Source organism: Myxine glutinosa, chromosome 3, assembly GCF_964187855.1.
Source record: "Myxine glutinosa chromosome 3, kmMyxGlut1.1, whole genome shotgun sequence".
NCBI lineage: Eukaryota > Metazoa > Chordata > Myxini > Myxiniformes > Myxinidae > Myxine > Myxine glutinosa.
Genome location: NC_136263.1, coordinates 219927588 through 219946994, shown reverse-complemented (window position 1 = coordinate 219946994; position 19407 = coordinate 219927588). Strand labels below are relative to the sequence as shown.

General features: G+C 47.0%; 1 protein-coding gene across 5 annotated transcripts in view; it reads right to left on the bottom strand.

The window, feature by feature from the left end:
- The window catches only part of LOC137422858 (ras GTPase-activating protein nGAP), a 205479-nt gene that overhangs the window by 65517 nt on the left and 120555 nt on the right, over positions 1-19407 (bottom strand). For all 5 annotated transcript variants that reach the window (XM_078775063.1, XM_078775060.1, XM_078775061.1 and 2 more), the window contains 4 exons: positions 11233-11321; positions 9975-10125; positions 9706-9804; positions 8237-8836 (listed from right to left, as the gene is read on the bottom strand). In XM_078775063.1, coding sequence (XP_078631189.1) covers positions 8237-8836; positions 9706-9804; positions 9975-10125; positions 11233-11321 — 939 coding nt within the window. The remainder of the gene's footprint in view (positions 1-8236; positions 8837-9705; positions 9805-9974; positions 10126-11232; positions 11322-19407) is intronic.

Sequence of the window (19407 nt, the reverse complement as noted above, 5' to 3'; positions counted from 1 at the left end):
CAAACTGTTCAGTCTGACGGAGGTGTGCGCTCTACAGAGTGCCGTTCTAGTTACCCTTGCCCGAGGAGAGGGTATTGCATTTGAGTCTGTTTGCCTGTTTATTTGTTTGTCCTCAAAGGATGCGAGTTTGTCCATTGATTATATTAGACCCTTTAGAACCCCAAAACCCTTTAGACCCTTTTCAACCCCAAGACTCATTAAGACCACGAAGACCCTGAAGACCACGAACGCTAACTGCCGCTGCCACACCATCCACAACTTTTTGAGATATCCTTTTCACAAACAGACCAACAAACAATGAAAAATCACTCATAGAGTGACACTTGGCAAAATAGAACAAGATACAGACTTGTAGTGTAGGCTGTTATGTCATTTCGTGTTTTTTTTTTGTTAAAAGCAAAATTCCACTTGATTCCTTGTCTTTGGGGTGTCACATGTTCGAAAAAATAGGTTGTTAATTTTTTTAAACGGATTAAGGGTGTCAAATCCAAGATGGCCACCAAAATATATAAATTCCATTAAAACTGGTATTCTGAACACAGTATGAGGTCCAAATTAATGATAATACCCATAATTTCAATACCAAGGAGTTCAAAAACAATTAATTTCAATATGGCAGTCAAATTCAAAATGGTGGGAAAATCCAAGATGGCCGCCACTTCTTAAATAACCACAGTACAAAAACTTAATGTTCTTGATAACACAAATTGTGAATGATGAAATAGGTTCATTTTGGTGGTAATGCCCACATAAGTAATGCTAGGCCATTGGGGAAACATGTTACTGATTCGTTGAAATCGGTGGATGCCAGCCATAGTGAGAAATAGTGAGAAAATCCAATATGGCTACCACTGTTTTACACAAAGGTCCACATTGCTATAACAATGATAGCGTAATGTAATTTCCTGTTTGACCATATTTAAATATTCCTGTCTCACAATCATCCGTTTTACCTTACAAGTCCTCGTGTTCATCTCCCACAATGTTCTGAGCTGATTGTTCATTGTTGCTACAGCCGTAGTTCAAACAGCTACAGACCTCTGTGCATGGGAGTTTATTGCTGCGGCAACTACAGGAGTTTCCTTTGCATCCTGATTTGCAGCCACATTTTACCAGCTTAGTCACGGCCTCTGGTGCTGGAGGGTTCAAACACATCACCGGAAGAAATCTATTTTCCTCTGACTTCCATCCGCAGTCAGTGGGAGAAGGAAGGGACGGTTGACTTTCGCATGCCTGCATCCATATCATTGCAATATAATGTGCTCGCAGAATGTGTGGTGTCAATGATCCAGAGGTTGGAGGCAGACTCTCTCCCTCGGCCTGTCGATTTGAGTACAAGAACCATCGTAGTGCATTTACTTTGGTGTGTGTTTTGGATCTGTACAACAAGCAAACGAACCTTTCCAGTTGGTCAATTGCGTTTGGAGAGGGTGTAGCAGCAGATTTGCCAAGTGAAGCAAGTGAATCCAGTATCATATCATCGCAGGACATGAACACCTTCATACACCAGTCCTTTGTCCTGCCGGCGAACCTGCCACACATATCTGATCCTGTGAAAGAATGAAACCCGAGAATAGCTGAGGCGCGGTTAACTCCTAACTTTTCAAAGATAGGTTTGACTGCAATTTTCCTATTCAGTTTTCCTTTTCCGGTAAGGAAATATGTCTCAGCAGGTAGCTGTGGATACATGTGGATCATCAGCAAGAAGACATCGGTATCTGGAGAGTCTATTACAAGTTCTACATCGCCGTTAACTGTTAGGGCATGGATCAAGAGTAACGTATCCGCTTCTTCATGACCGTGTTTTACCAATTCATCAGGCACACTTACATTGCCTTTTGTCTCAGTGCCAAAGGTTACCATGAACTTCTTCAATTTGTTGGCAGAGCTGTTGCTGTGATCCAGAGTCTTTGCAGCTAAATACTCTACAAGTTCTGCCTTGGTTTTGACACTTGAAAGGAAGTCCTTCAAGGAAATATTCTGGATCAGTGTACTATCTTGGATGTGATAGTAGGTCGAGTTTCCCTTTGTTCTCTTTTTTCTCATTTGCTCTTTCAGAGAACTTTCGACGTATCTGTCAAATACCAGTCTTACTTCGTCGTAGTTAGCTGCAATCCTGATAAGCTTTTCAAGAAATGACATGGCAAAATCACTGCATGTTTTCATTTTGTCTGTCTTGGAGATGGAGTTAACGAAGGCCATGCCATCTATGACTACAACTTTAAATTTCTCAGACATGTCGGACATGTCAGTTGAAGCTTCTTGCTCAGGCTGCGCTTCTTGTACTTCAGGCGCCTCGGCTTGGGGTGGTACTTCAGTTTGGGAGTTTTCACTCAATACTTGGTCGCCAGAAACACTCGGTATGGCATTAGCTGGATCGCTTGTGGCTTCTGTTGGGCTAGGTTGCTCCTTGGTAACTAGTGCTTCAAGATGATGAAGGACCTTAGCCTTGTCATATGCTAGGAGAAGTGACCCATCCGAAGCGAAAAGGGCACGTGGAACAATTCCAAATTCATACTTCCCAATACAGTCCTTTAGATCAAGGTCTGGACGGCTTCTTGATGCTACTATAAACCTCTGTAGGAGTCCTCGTTCTTCTTTGACTTTAATGAGTTTGTCACCTGCTTTCACTTTCTTCACTGTGTTGGCACTTTTGAAAGTGCCTATGTTCTTTCTCTTCATTGGATCCCACACTGAAAGTTTTCCTTCTGTAAGGCATTCTTTGACAAATGTCTGGAACAACTGTTGTCCGATGGCATCGCGGTCTACTATGTCCTTTGTTACCTTTTCATCAATTACTTTCTTGGTAAGAAGGTTACACAGGTCACTCTCATCGGTTACGAATGGGTCTCCATGAACAACAAATACCTCTGTCAATCTAGCGGAATTTCTCATTACTCGGGTGGACTTTCCCCCTGTGATCTCGTGGTGTTGGTCTCTGGTATCAGCACCTTCCATGCCATATTCTCTTTGAAACTCCTCTACTAGATTAGACAAGTCAGGTGCAATCAGGAAGAAACGGTCTAGAGCTCTCTCAATTTGGGTTATTCCAGTAATGCCTCCAATGACCTTGAGTTTGCGGTTCTCCTGCTCAATTCCGTGATCTGGACCTATTGAAGTGAATGCAGCAATCCCCTTCGTCACACAGAAATTTCCTTTCAGGAGTTCTGCCCAGACATCTGGAAAAACTTGTTCTGTTTGCTGCATTGTTGACAGGTACAAAGGGAGCAAACGTGCGTAGTTCAGGTGGTCGTGAGCAAAGAAGTACTTGATAAGAGCTTCAGTGCTTTCCATATGCAGCAGCAGGTCCCGTTGTCTGGTAGCTCTAATATACTGAAGGATAGTTTCAAACTGCCTCAAGTAGTTACGGATGTAGTGTTGAATTGGTGCTGGATTGCTTTCAAACTGTCCCAACTTTGTGAGGATATCTCTAGATTCGAACATGGTCATGGTTTCTCTGACGGCATCTCTGAGGTTTTGACGGTTGCCTGTGTTCATGCTGATATCTTTCTGATATGCTTTTTCCAAATCAATGGACGCTTCACTTAGGAACACTTTCTCTTCTGGTGCTTTTGTTAGGAACCTGTCAAAGTAGAGATGGTATAGAGCAAGCAATGTTACAGTATGTGCTTCTAGGGACCTGTAGAGATGTTTTCCATTTAGGATTTGCGTTACGGTTGTTGGAGAATATAGTCCAGCTTCGACCCAAGCCTGGTCAATGCCGCTTCCTTCCACGTATTTGCCTAATGCCGCCAATGCCCAGAAGACTACGTGCAACTCACCAGGCCGAAACAGGAACTGCTTCTTCATTTCATCTCTTTCTACCCATAGTTTCATTGCCATATCATAGAGTTGGAGATCAAGTGTCATCACTGTTATTTTGTCTTTTCCAAGAACCTGAGTTGTCATATTATGTGCTCTCATCAGACCAGTATAAAGGGTTCCGTAGTCTGTAGGTGGTGATCGTATCAGTGGTGGAACTAAAGAGACATTGGTTCGGCTCGCTGAAGAAGACAGCAGGGAGTTAAAAGCACCCCATGTTCCTTGAGACTTTGATTTTGCTTGTGTTGCTTGTGTTTTGTGTGTTGCCATATTGAAATTAATTGTTTTTGAACTCCTTGGTATTGAAATTATGGGTATTATCATTAATTTGGACCTCATACTGTGTTCAGAATACCAGTCTTAATGGAATTTATATATTTTGGCGGCCATCTTGGATTTGACACCCTTAATCCGTTTTAAAAAATTAACAACCTATTTTTTCGAACATGTGACACCCCAAAGACAAGGAATCAAGTGGAATTTTGCTTTTAACAAAAAAAAAACACGACAGCCATTTTTAAGACATAGCAGCCTACACTATTGGCATTTAATATGGAATTTTTTTTTTTTCTTGACTTAGGTTTACTTTCTTAACTCAGTATATCAATCTGGTGAGTTTCTTTTACACTTTGGTGATTTATTTGTTAAAAGAACCATGTCACTGATTGTCTGTCACAGCAAGAAGTCAACAACAGGATTATATCACAGGTGGCGTGGCAAAATGTACGGACAGGTGCATTTGATGATTGGCTTCACAGTCGGGTATACAATGGTTGTTGCGTTCTGTATTAGTGGAAAACAACTGCTGCACATCTCCAAAAGTTATTGCCGCTTCCTCTGGAGATGGTCCGTCAACTCGACAATTTTGTTTGTCATGGAGTGGTGGCTTTACGAAATTACGGCATGAAACAGCGTGCTATTGCTCGGCAGTATGGCATCACTCAAGGTCAGGTGTCAAAGATCCTGAAACGAAATGCTCAGAGGGGTGTCCCTACTCCAATACCGAGGCCAGGACGTCCCCGCAGAACCACAAGGAGGGATGATCGCCAGCTGCACCGGTTAGTCCGCAATGGCCGTACCAAGTCAGCTAATCGGCTTAGGGCTGAGTGGCAGCAACTGACAAATGTGCCTGTATCCAGAAGGCTAGTCAACCAACGACTGGTTCAAGCAGGCTATCGTGCCAGGCGTCCCCTGAGAAAGCCACGCCTGACCAGACAACACCGCCAGCGCCGATTGCAGTGGACCAGAGAGCACCGTCAATGGCAGCCAGGACACTGGAATCACGTGATCTTCAGTGACGAGTCTGGATTTCTGATCTATCGTCAAGATGGCCGCGTCCGAGTGCGCAGACAAGTGCATGAAGCCTACAACAAAGATTGTATAGTGCCAAGAGTCCAAGCTGGAGGTATTGGGGTGACCATTGGGCTGCTTTTCATGCAGGGGGCAAAACTGACCTGGTTGTTCTGAATGGAAACCTGAACCAGTTCAAGTACAGGGCCATTCTGGAAGAAACATTGCTTCCATTTGCTCGTGCAGCCTTTCGAGGAAACTTTGTCTTCCAAGATGACAATGCACGGCCTCATCGTGCTCGCATGATCCAACACTTTCTTGCTGACCGTGGTGTAGAGCACATGGAGTGGCCTGCCATGTCCCCGGATATGAATCCGATAGAGAACTCGTGGGCAGAATTAACGCGTCAAATCGACCACTTGGACCAGCAGCCGACCTCTGTGCGTGAATTGCAGCAGGCTATTGTCACTGCATGGCAAGCGATTCCTGTCCAAACCTTGGCAAATCTCGTGAACAGCATGCCTCGACATGTACGTGCTCTCCTGAATGCTCGTGGGGGTTACACGAAGTACTGAACTGTAATTTTACTGTCCGTAATCCCAGTCGTAATTTAACTTTTGTTTTTGTTAAAAAAAAATTGGCTAATGTGCAAAATAAAGAGATACTTCTGGAAAACGTACAGAAGTTTAACACAGTACTGTCCATGAATTGAGTTCGATATCAGTTGACATCACTTTCAAGGATCAATTTATTTGCTTCGAAATGTCAAATGTGGTTTTTGTTTCTTTTAAAGGTCACATTAACAAAATCTAGAATAATTTCAACATAATTCCAATGAACTTTTGGTTCTAAGACATCTTGAAAAGTAAGTTCACCCCCACAAAAAAAAGATTCCATATTAAATGCCAAGTCTGTAGAATAGCACACAGTAGAGCATTCCTTTGGACCTCAAAAATAATTGGTGGTTGAATTATGTGACCTGATATGCAAATCGTTTTCAAATTTCAAGTCAATCAGATGGAAATTGAGGATTTTAGAAATTTGAAAAGGTTGTTGACCTTTTGGCCTATGTTGACCTTTTGGTGTATGTTGAACTTTTGGCTTATGTTGATCTCAAAAATAGTTGGTGGTTGAATTCACTTCGCTGATATGAAAATCCTATTCAAATTTCAAGTCAATCGGATGAAAAATTGAGAATTTTAGAAATTTGAGGAAAAGTCGTTGACCTTTGGCCGATGTAAATAAATATGATTCTGTCGGACCACCACTTCTACCGTTTGGTGAAGTTTCGTGAAGATCTGTTTAAAATTGTGACATGTAGGCAAGTATAAGTGAGCGGACAAACACACAAACAAACACAAACACACACAAACACAAACAATACACACACACACAAACATTACACACACAAACAAATACACACACACACAAACAAACAAACAAACACACACACATATACACACAAACCGGAGTGATCAACAGTCAAAAAATTTTTTTTGCCAAGTAACAAACAGACAGGGGTGAAAATACAACCTGCGTCTACCTTTAGTGGCGTGGCGGAGGTAACTAGAGAGTTCATATATCACGATAGCCCTGCAGTGTTTAAGTATATAATACTTCAATTTTAACAAAATAGTGATTTTAACGATCGTTTTAAAAAATCCAGAAGTTTAGCGCTGCCGCTGCAGTCTTGTACATCTCCATTATACACTGATATAAGACGACGTTGAGTTGCAGTTTTGGAGATTGAGGCCTTATTGATCATCATCATACGTCGCCATATCGGCGGCATCTTCTTCACCCGGACATCTCACTTGCCACGCCCTTTCATGCTATATGTAGTCGAGATATACTACAGCGTGGTTCTTGGAAGTATTCTGACCCTGATTTGGGTTCTACAGGGTTCAAGCATGTGATTGAATTTAAATGAAGGTTTAAAGGTGTATAAATAAATTAATTTCCAGCTTTTACCGCCGTTTTACCCATCATCTATTACATCACTTTATCCAACACATTACATTAGTTGTTGGTGCCTGTTGTTTGTTTCCTTTATAACATCCTAAAAAAAACTAAGTTTACTGTTTGGAATGATTTTCAATTTTGTTTGACTGCCAAAGAGACAAAGTACTATCTTAGACAAAGACAAATCTTAGACCAAGTACGATCAAAGTAAAGAGACAAAGTAAAGAGACAAAGTAAAGAGACAAAGTATTATCCCACTCCTGTATGTGCATGAGTGATCGGGACAAATTCAAAGCCAATGTATGGTAAAATGAGAAATTGTATTCTTATTCATGTTCGATTTGTGTTCAAAATATAACATTCATTTAAATAAGTTGTTCCTCGATAATAAACTGATGATCATAAACTGATCAGATGGACAAATAGATGGACGGACAAGAATCAATTGCTTCACCCAGATTTCCGCTTCGTGTATGTGGAGGGGAAGGTAGCCTCCTACTAAGCCGAAGCATTGAACAATGGAGAGCATCACCAGGTATGCAGATTCCAGTTAATCAAAGAATGATCTATATTAGGTAGATCCATGTGTCGCACGCACGCAGGCACGCACACACACACACACACACACACACACACACACACACACACACACACACACACACACACACACACACACACACACACACACACACACACGCCTCTCCTGTCCATTCAGGAATGGATGAGGCTAAAAAGGTAATTCTTGTAATGGCAAAGTTGCGATTCAACAAGAATACATTAGGATGAATGATGGTGCAGCAGGATATCTCCGCTCATTACAGAGCTGTCTGCTTTATATTTGATCCCCTGATCCCCAAAAGGAACACACGTCATGTTGCAGTGCCACCAAGCGAGGGGAGGAGGCTGGAGGGCCAGGTGACATCTCAGAGCACGCCATCCTTTTGTCCCAGATGCATTTAGGTTGTGGAAGTTAAAGATCACAATGCATCTTTCACAAAGAGAAGGCTTGGCCTCAGCTACACAATTAGCACTACTTGTGGTGAGGTGATGGATATGTGACATACAAGATGGGCCAAGTGGCCTCCATTTGTGCCTGAGTTTCCTTATATTAAATAATAAAAGGTGAGAATGCCGACAAAGCAAATGTGTAGTACATACGCACCTTTGCACGTCCTGTTGAGTGTAGCGTACGCACCAGGCAGCCTGCTACCTCCTCCTTATCTCGGGCTGAGAGCGCTGCTTCCAAAGCATTGCAAAGTGGTTCATACTCGCCCGTCACATGCTCTGCAAATGCCTTGTACCGTTCAAGCGGGAGCACATGGGCTCGACGTAGCAACGTCCGTACCCGTACCGTAGGAGTTTGTGCTTTACCGCGGCCTGGTGTCGGGGCACTCAAAGGGTACCATTGTTCCACAAGGTGTCGCCCCTCCACCGTATTCGCAGGGATATTCACGAGGCCAACATAGGCGCCACTTCCTCCACCGGAGCGTTCCTTCTTACGGCGACGCTTGGGTCCATCACCGGTCCCTCGCCCGGAACTACGATACACATGGATGGTGATGTTCGCCATGGAAGACAGTCCTAACGATGTGAAGTGGAAGCGCTCTCCCCAGAACGGGCCCTCGGGACGCAAGCGTGCTGCCGTGCGTGCAAGAAGCATGTCGTCCACACACACCTCGCAGAAGAAGCGCTTCTTTGGTGGGAGGTGGCGGGCCTCTATGAGCCACAGCCGCAGAGAAACCTCCTCCCGGCACATGTTGTCCTGCCAGTGACACACAAACATCTCTGATTGTGACTGCCCTTACGACTGCATTCAAAACGTTGAGATCTCTCTCAATCAAGCTTACGTCTGTGCTCAACGCCTGTGCTCACCGCCTGTGCTCAATGCCTGTGCCCTATGCCTGTGCCCTACACCTGTTTTCCACGCCTGTGTTCCACGCCTGTGTTCCACGCCTGTGTTCCACGCCTGTGTTCAACGCCTGTGTTTAACGTCTGTGTTCAACGTCTGTGTTCCATGCCTGTGTTCAACGCCTGTGTTCCACGCCTGTGTTCCACGCCTGTGTTCCACGCCTGTGTTCCACGCCTGTGTTCAATGCCTGTGTTCCTCGCCTGTGTTCCACGCCTGTGTTCCATGCCTGTGTTCAACGCCTGTGTTCCACGTCTGTGTTCCATGCCTGTGTTCCACGCCTGTGTTCAACGCCTGTGTTTAACGTCTGTGTTCCACGCCTGTGTTCCACGCCTGTGTTCCATGCCTGTGTTCAATGCCTGTGTTCCACGCCTGTGTTCCACGCCTGTGTTCCATGCCTGTGTTCAACGCCTGTGTTTAACGCCTGTGTTCCACGCCTGTGTTCCACACCTGTGTTCAACGCCTGTGTTCCACGCCTGTGTTCAACGCCTGTGTTCAACGCCTGTGTTCAACGCCTGTGTTCAACGTCTGGGTTCAACGTCTGTGTTCAACGTCTCCCTTTATCATCCGATGAAAATGCTACTTCTGTCAAACCGCCTGCCTAAACATTTGTGTCTGCCTAAATTTCAACAAGCAAAATAGAATCTCAGTAAATGGAGAATGGTTCAAATGGATGGTTCAAAAAAGACCATCGATTAAAAAATGAAACATGTATAGATGAATACCCTGTTTGGGTGCAGTGCTCTGCTAAGGCTGTCAAGCCAGCGGTCCCGCTCCGCTGCCGAACGGCAAGAAAAGCACTTGATGTTCCCAGGGGCCATAATCTGTAGCAAAAGGACAGCATGAAAAAAGGGGATGGGGTTGGGGGGAGGAGAAGCTTAAATGGGGGAAAACCGATTGGGATTAATATTCTGGTTTCATATTCTGGCTCTACCGAGTTAGAGTTATATTATTTTATTAAAACAAACTACAATGCTGAAAAAGACAGACGAACCTCAAAGCAGTGTTCCTGACCGAGGATGCTGCAGTGGAGCGGACGTACTCGGACTCCTTGACTCAGCTCCAGAGCCTCAGCTCTGCCATGTCCAAGCAGGGACTCATGAGAGTGCGACTCCTTAAGGCTCGGTGCAGGAGAATTGGAGAGGCTGCAAAGTTTGAAGCAATTTGCGATCGAGCTTGTTATCATTATCATTACAATTGGCAGCATAAGGAAATGACTGCGTGAAGAAGGATTTTATTGTAGCGAATTCCCCAAAAACGTTTAATTTAAATTTTCATCAGTGCACTACAAAACGAAGGTGATGGCAAGTGGTAAAGCATGTGGTGAGGTGGAAAGAACTGGGAAGTAACCATGTGCTGTGTGCAGGAAGGGTGTCGGAGTGAACTCCATTCAATGTACAATGTGCGCTGAGTGGGTTCATCAAACATGTAGTGGTCTGAGATGGTCATTAACCAGTGTGGCAGTTACATTCAAGTGTAAGGTGTGCACAGAGGGAGCTGCAGATGGAGGAAATGTTGAGTTGGATCTTGGAGATGGCGTAAAGCTGGAAGGTGTGAAAACATTTTGCTACCTAGGAGACATGCTGAATGGAGAAGGTGGATCAGACTCGGCAACGGTTGCTCGAGTGAGATGTGCATAGAAGAAATTTCGGGAACTGAGTGGCGTGCTGACGAGGATGGGAGTGTCGTTGAAGCTGAAGGGAAAGGTGTATGCTGCATGTGTGAGACATGTTATGATTTATGGGAGCGAGACATGGGTAATGAACGTAGAGCATCAACGAAGGTTGGAAAGGGTGGAAATGCGAATGGTTTGGTGGATGTGCGGAATATCGTTGAGAGAGAGGAAGACAAATGATGAATTGCGAAAGATGATGGGAATACAGCCTGTGATTGATGCTGTGAAGAGGAACAGGTTGAGATGGTTTGGTCTTGTGTTGAGGAAGGATGAAAGTGACTGGTTAAGAAGAGTGATGGAAATTAATGTAGAAGGAAGTCGAGGACAGGGAAGACCGAGAAAGACTTGGCTAAAGATGGTGGAAGAAGAAATGCGGGCAAGGGGATTAACAAGGGGAGATGCAGAAAATAGGGCAAAATGGAGAAGATCGTCATGGGGCCCGCAAGGCTAACCCCCGCTCTAGCAGGGAAAATGGCCTTTAAATGCCAGTTTTTGTTGTTGTTATTGTACTACAAACACTCAAGCCAGTTCAAACTCTGAAAAAGTTCACAAACTCCAAAAATAATATCTCACTTACCGCAGGCTCGGCAGTCGGCTGCGGATGGTGATGCTGCGATCAAGCTTTGACTGGCTTTTGGTCCTTTTTAAACGCTTGCTTATGAAACCCTGAAATACATGAGGAAACCTTGGGTTTGCTCGTCCTTTAGCTCATGACAAGGACCCACTTTCATCACATCAGCAGTGTGGGGTAAGCTGTTACAAACTGTATGATTGTTAGAAAAGGCAATACAAGGTAAAAATATCACTCCATCAATGTAGTTTGCATCATATCCAACAATATTAATAGAACTGGACTAAAAACTGTAAATAGTGTAATATAGAGGGTGGTACTTCAAAATCTAGAAAGGTAGGTAATTCGTGATAAACTATCGTCACTAAGTAATGACATCATATGTGGACAAGAGACTCGTTCCTGATGTTTCCTGTAACAGGAAATCACTATGTGTGTGTATATACACTACATGACCAAAAGTATGCGGACACCCCTTCTAATTAGTTATTTATTAGTGTATTCAGATGTTTCAGCCACACTCATTGCTGACAGGTATATATAATGAAGCACACAGCCATGCAATCTCCATAGACAAACATTGGCAGTCGAATGGGCCATAATGAAGAGCTCAATGACATTCAACGTGGCACCGTCATAGGATGCCACCTTTCCAACAAGTCAGTTCGTCAAATTTTTGCCCTGCTAGAGCTGCCCCGGTCAACGGCAAGTGCTGTTATTGTGAAGTGGAAACGTCTAGGAGCAACAACAGCTCAGCTGCAAAGTGGTAGGCCACACCAGCTCACAGAACAGGACCACCGAGTGCTGAAGCGCATAACACGTAAAAATCGTCTGTCCTCGGTTGCAACACTCACTACCGAGTTCCAAACTGACTCTGGAAGCAACGTCAGCACAACAACTGTCCGCCGGGAGCTTCATGAAATGGGTTTCCATGGCCGAGCAGCCGCACACAAGCCGAAGATCACCATGCACAATGCCAAGCGTCGGCTGGAGTAGTGTAAAGCTCGCCCCATTGGACTCTGGAGCAGTGGAAACGCGTTTTCTGGAGTGATGAATCATGCTTCACCATCTGGCAGTCCAACGGATGAATCTGGGTTTGGTGGATGCCAGGAGAACGCTCCCTGCCTGAATGCATAGTGCCAACTGTAAAGTTTGGTGGAGGATGAATAATGGTCTGGGGCTGTTTTTCATGGTTCGGGCTAGGCCCCCATGGAACTTGACTGGCCTGCACAGAGCCCTGACCTCAACCCCATCGAACACCTTTGGGATGAATTGGAACGCCGACTGCGAGCCAGGCCGAATCGCCCAACACCAGTGCCCAACCTCACAAATGCTCTTGTGGCTGCATGGAAGCAAATAACCGCAGCAATGTTCCAACATCTAGTGGAAAGCCTTCCCAGAAGAGTGGATGCTGTTATAGCCTCAGGGGGTGGGGGAAGGGGGACCAACTCCATATTAATGCCCATGATTTTGGAATGAGATGTGTGATGTTCGGGTGTCCACATACTTTTGGTCATGTAGTGTATATATACTGTACATCAATATCTATATATATCTATATATATCTATATATATATATATATATCTATATCTATCTATATCTATCTATATCTATCTATATATATCTATATATATATATATATATATATATATATATATATATATATATATATATATATATATATATATATATATTGTTGCGGATATGGGATTTGCATCCATCCATATCCGCTTGTAAATATTCCCCTATTTCCTCAATACTTCCCAACTATCCCCAATCCCCCATTCCCTAGTCCCATTTTCTGTAAACAACACTCTGTAGACCCGACCTCCCCCTATTTCCCCCATTAAATGTCGTGCCCAGGTTCACCGCATCTCATGTAAGACAACTATAGGACATCTTGCTAGTTATTTTTAGTCTATGTCAGTTAAGGACTCGTTTCCATTAATTCTGACCCTTCGTTGCACCAGAATGTGATTGTATGGCACCGTTAGGAAGTTTAGGACCTCCCAATACCTCCCCGCAGCTCTTCCTCACGGTTCAGCAACAACAACAACAACAACAGCAACGTCAGCGGCGTGCACAGGGAGTGCGCGTCCTCACTCCGGCTTGGTTGGTAGGGGGTGTTGGGAGGGCACGAGGCCTTCCCAACGAGCCGCCATCGAACATGTGCTCGACGGGGTTACCAAATAGGGGATCCCTGTCAGCTCCTCGTCAAGGGCGGAGCCCGGTAACCCCCGCACCCAATGGAAGCGGCGGACCGGCCCCAGGGGGGGCGGAGCCAACCAGCCGAGGGCGTGTCACTCCCCGCTGAGCATGCGCAGGAAGAGGGAGGTGACGTCAGATGCGCGCTGAGCTTGGAGCAAGAGAGACGTCCCTTCCGAGCGCTGTGACACCTCCCTGCATCTCTTGGACCGTGCTCGATCCTGTCCCCGAGCCAAGGTGCACCTGGTGCTATCAACCTACCTGTCCTCCCTGCCATCAATCCCTGTGTAAGTCAGCCTTGATCCGTTTGTCTGTGGTCTGTCTGGGCTAAGATAAGACTGTAATTAAGTGCCTATCTCTTCTGTGTCTTTACCTCACTACCTTGTAATCTACCCCCTTTTCTCCACCACTGTAATTATACCCTCCTCCGGAGGTCTTGAGAACTGTACCCCTTGCGTCGTTTCATCTATCCCAGTCGTTGTGTCCTTTCCATCATTGATTTAGCATAGCGCAATTTGGCCAACGTTTGGGTGGAATCGGGTGAGTTGGGGAAGAATCGGGGGAACTGTTAGGTCGCGGCAATACCACCGCTCGGTAAATAACATCTTAACCGCGCCCGTAACAATTGGTGTCAGGAGTGGGATAAGGACCCGAAGCGTGCTTAACGCGCTCAAAATTACAAGTCACCGAAATTTGATTTTGTTTTACAAAACCCGAATTTTGAAAGTCGCGCTATGGGAGATCAAGACGGCTGGGTTCCGGTAGAGGAGAGTGAGGCAGGGTCGATCCAGGACCAAATTGAGGGACATGAGGAGAGCGAAGCAGTGAGGGCGGCAGGTTCGCAAAATGGCGTCCTCGCGCACGAGGTTACGGGCGCGCAAAATGGCGCCTCGCACATGGCTACGGCGACCGCGCCCGCGACCGTAGCAGCGCCGCTGGTGGATTTGAACCTTTTTTTTATACAAATGAAGGCCCTTATGGACAAGAATGGAGAAGAATTGGAAAGCAGAATGATGGGGGTAATGAGGGACGGAGCGAGGGCTCAGAGTGAGCAATTGGGGGTAATGGAGAACCGGATGGATGCTCAGAGTGAGCAAATGAGGGCTGATAGTGAGCGATTGGGGGGCGAAATGGGGGGCAAAATGGGAGAAATGGGGGAACGGTTAGAACAAAGGATGGGGTCCAATAGCGAGAAATTGAGGAATGACATGGGGGCCCAGATCGGAGGGTTAGGGAGTAGAATAGAGGGATTAGACAATAGATTAGGGGAAATACAGGAGGGGTTAACGGGGGTAGAAAACAGAATGGCCGCTCAAGAGAATCAAATGGAAGGGATGAAGAAGGGGTTAGAGGGGTTAGAAAATAGTATGGAAGGCAAATTGAGGGACATGAGGGACCAAGCGGAAAGGGAAGTTAAACAAATGGGGCAGCAGATAGAGGGGGTCAGAATGGGGGTAGAAACTAAATTGGATGCTCACAGGGAGGAAATGGAGCAGATGAGGGTGGCATCTGGGCAGGAGATGCAAGTGATGGGAGAAGAGATCAGAAGAGGTGTGAGTGAGGAGGTCGGAGGAGTGCGCGAGGAGGTGAGGCACTGTAGGGAGCGCATGGAGAAGGAGGTGAGAAAGGGGACTGTAAAATTGCAAGGTGGTATAGAGGAGTTGACGCTGGGAGTAGAACAGCTGACAGTGGGACAAAAGGAGTTGGGGGACCAGGTAAAGAAGAACACAGCGGTAATAGAGGGATTAAAATCAACACAGAGGAGATGAAAAAGGACGCAGGGGTAATTAAAAAAGAGTGTCAGACGGTACATGAGGACCTGACGAGGAAAATGGACGAGGTGACAGAGGTAATGGAGACGAAGGACCGGCAGGTGAGGACGCACATAGAAACGGTCAAGGTGGCCTTAGAGGACGAGCTTGAGGAGACGCACCGAGAAATAAAAGAGGTGAAGCAGAAATTAGAAGAAGTGGAAGAAGGGGTAAGCGAAATTAAGAAGCGACGGAGAGGGGATAAGAAAGAGATCAAAGAGGAAGTAAAAGAATTGGTCCAAAGTCTGTGTTCGGATCGTGATGATGTGCTCATTAACCGGATGAGGGATTCGCAGGTGATGGAGGAGAAGCGAAGAGAAAGAGGACCCGGTGTAAGTGGTGACCAATATGGTCGTGCGTATGATGCGCCAGGTGATTTAATAAGCTTGGGGGTCGAGATGGACCCGGGTGTTCGTGAGAGGCCGTTGGTGAAGTGTGCGACAGGTCTGGTGTGTGAAAAAGGAGGTGTGCGAGAAAGTCCGACTCTGGGGTGTGTGAGGAAAAAGTGCGTGCCAAGGAGTGAGGGTGCTGTCGAGAGTGAGTCGGTCGTAGCGCGTGTGCGAGGGAGCACATGGAAGCGCGTAGTGAGGAGTGTTACAGAGGATGTAACGGAAGAATGCACGCCTGTGGTGAGTGTTACAGAGGATGTAACGGGAGAGGGTGCGCGAGAAAGATGTGTGACGGACAGGTGCATGGGGAAAGAGTGCGCTGTCAAAAGTAAGGAAGAGTGTACACCTGTGGTGAGTGTTACAGAGGGTGTAACGGGAGAGTGTGCGCGAGAAAGGTGTGTAACGGACGGGTCATGAGGAAAGAGTGCGCTGTCAAGAGTGGAGGTGAGAGTAGTAAGAGTGACACGGAGCATGAGTTGGTTGTGGCAGGTGAGAGAGGATGTACACCTGGAATGGAAGGAAGCACACCTGGAATGGTAGAGCGTGTGTGGGAATGCACGCTGGAATTGGTCGTGAGGCACGTGGTTGGGTGTGCGAGTGAGAGCACACCTGTGATTTTCACAGAGGAGGTGACCGAAGAGGGGGCGCGAAGAGGTGTGTTGGTGAGGTGTGCGAGCGACGAATGTGTGCCAAGGTGTTCGGTGGTCAGGTGTGTGACCAAGTCTGTGAGTGGAATGAGTGTACCTGGGTGTGTAAGAGAAGGTGCAATGACCAAGAGCAGGGAAACGGCTGGATGTATGAGCAAGAAAGGGGTAGCGTATGCGTGTAAGCATGCAGGTGAGGCATCGACGGTAACCGGGTTAGCGGTTAGAGCGACTTATAGCCGAATCGGGCCCTCGGTGCGTGCCGGGCTTCGCGTGCCGCGAGAACCAGCGGGGATCCGAGCCACGGCGGGTTCGAAAGGACCGCCGTACGCGATCCACGCTGGGCCTCGCTTTGAACGGCCGCGTCCGTGCTCCACTAGGCGGAGCGGGCAGCTCGATAGGAAGGGTCGTCATGGCGACCACTTTTTGTTGAGGCATTCCGGCAGGTCGAGATCGGGCCATGGGATGGCTCCGTGCCAAGATGGTGCGTGGGACCTCGGCCCGGGTAAACCTCCTTCCCTGCACCGAATGCGGGACGTATCCAGCCGCTGGCACCAAACAACCCGCATTCATGGCTTGGCTGTACGAAGCCGAGCTTTAGAAGTGAATTGGCGCACCGAGAGGCATTAGTAAGTAGACTGTAATGACGAGGATAGTGTTTTGGCCCCGAAATTAGAAAACAAAATTTGATGATTGGCAAAGGATTGGCAGTAATGATTGGCAGATGATGGGTAGTGATTGGCAAATTTTTGATTTGTTGAAATTTGATGTGCAAAATTGGTAGTGGGAGATGCCCGATGTGGTGGGATGGCAACTCTGTCATCTCTCACAAAATGGGGGGGCAAATGCGCTATAGATTATGGGGTGTATGGCAGTGAAAACTAGCCCGGGTGGGTTAGGATATTGTGTGTAGGGATCTAGCGAAGATGACATTAGGTGACGTTAAGATTAAGTAAGAGACTTGGTACCTGTAGTGGGGACGTAGTAGCTTAGTGTTTGATAATGACGTGGGAGCGCTGAGTGTAAGGGAAGACGGAGGAGCGCGAGTTTTAGAAGGGAGTAGACAGAGTAGATGATGCAGTGTGAATGGAAGTGCTGGTGAGCAGCTTCAAATGAGGCATCGGTGAGGCAATGCTCCGAGGTGTGTGTGAGTGTACAAGTGATGAATGAGAGAGCATTGCGGATGAGTGTCATGGTGAGTAGTGAGTGTTGTGGATCAGCGGGACTGCGCTTGGGGGAGAGAAGGGTGCAGGCGGCACCAAGTATGAGAGCACAGGTGTGCAAGTACAGGTGTGTGGAATATATGGAGCAGAGAATGAGTGGTGTGGAGAGAGTTGGAGTAAGTGGTACGGAGTGGTGTGCATGGTGCGAAGGTGTGGATGGGGGAAGAGTGGACCCCTTTTCACGAGTACCCGGGGAGGGTAGTTTAAAGAATAGTTAGAAGGTATAGGTAAATTGTGGTTGGATATTGGCATTTGTGGTGCGGTTGCAGAATGGTATTGTGGATGGGTGCATTGGTGTGGTGAAATTGGCTGGTCGTGTGGCCTGTTAGTATGAGTGTGAATGGTTGGGCACTCCGCCACTGTTAGATGTCGGCCAGGTGAGGCCGCAGGTGGGCTCTGGGAGCCGTTAGTGTCAGTGGGTGCCTGAGGATCCCGGGTGTGGATCGGGCAGCCCGTGCCAGAGAGGGCACTGAGGGGGTGAGAGTGCGAGAGGGCCTTCCCCAGTTAGTTAGGTTAGGGTGAGGAGCAGGTGAGCTCGGTAGGCAACAACAGTGGTGGAGGTGTGCAGGTGGGCGGACCAGCTGGGAGCGTCACACGACCCAGCCACCGAAATTGTGCGGGGGCACCGAGTGTTGAATCGGGGAGTGAGACCCAAATTGATGGTGTGCACCACAGATGGTCAATGGGATTTTGGTTCTTCGAACCACATAGAGTAATTAGGGCCAATGGTTTGGCAGGAGAAAGACCCCGGGTAATGTAAAGTTGTTAAAGTCATTTAGGAAATAGTTAGGATTGATGAACCTGTCGCACCATACGCAGCCACTTACCTGAGGTGGTGATGATGACTCCACACCTGTGTTCCTTTGTTCTGTGTTGCAGGAAAGGAGAATTGCTGTGTGGATTTGTGAGATGCATCACGACGTGGATGAGACATTGGGGTGATTCCATCTCTCCCTCCTTAGGAGGGACTGATGATGAATTGGTGATGGCAAATTTTGATGTTGAGTTGGAGATGGCAAATTTTGATAAGAGTTGGAAATGGCAAATTTGATTGGTTAGGAGGGAGAGAAGACTAATTTGGTTTATGGGAGGAACGGGGAAGACAGTAGGGACGTTTGTTGATGTGTAAAGTAGATGTTTATGGGTAGTGTTGTGTTTTGTGGATACAGTAAGGGGTAAGGGAGGGGCAATGTAGGTTACCTGGTGGGGGGGGGGGGGGGCGTACGGTAGGAACGTACCTGTCTCACCTGGTTCCCATGTGCCCCCAGTGTGCATTACCTTGAATTGCGTGCACTTTTGCGCCCTTACCACCTTACTCACTTGTCTTCTTTTGTCTCCCACCTCCGAGGATCTGGCTTTGGGGCAGAGAGAGAGGAGAGAGAGGTGCTGGCTCCGCAGTTGTGGGCCTGTACTTCCGCTGCTTGCTGCCTGGATCGATACACCATATGGACCGCAATTTTTGTGGCCGCCCACCATGGACCGCAGTTCTTTTGCGGGCAAGCACCACCCGTTGATGGACCTCTGGGTCAACGTGGCACCTATGCCATCCAGGTGAACCACTTATAGTTGGCCCCCCTGACGGCCACAATTCAGAAATGGACGCGGTTGGCGCCTTTCTTTATTTCTAAAGAAGCCAGAAGGCCAAGTGCACTCCATGAAGGCAAGACCAGCGGCAGAACATCGGCCGGCTGCGACACCACCGGTGACCATGGACACTTAATTGTGCATTGTTATTGAACAATTTATTGGTGCACCGGATGGTGCTGACTGTGCGTAATGGGGTGGTGCTTTTGGTGCTTGGACGGGGTGCTCTGCACATTATTAAAGGCCGTAGGGCCACAGGGCACTCGTGGGTTGGTGTATCGATGCTGGCATGCGTGCTCTCCCTATGCATAACATCTGCATGTG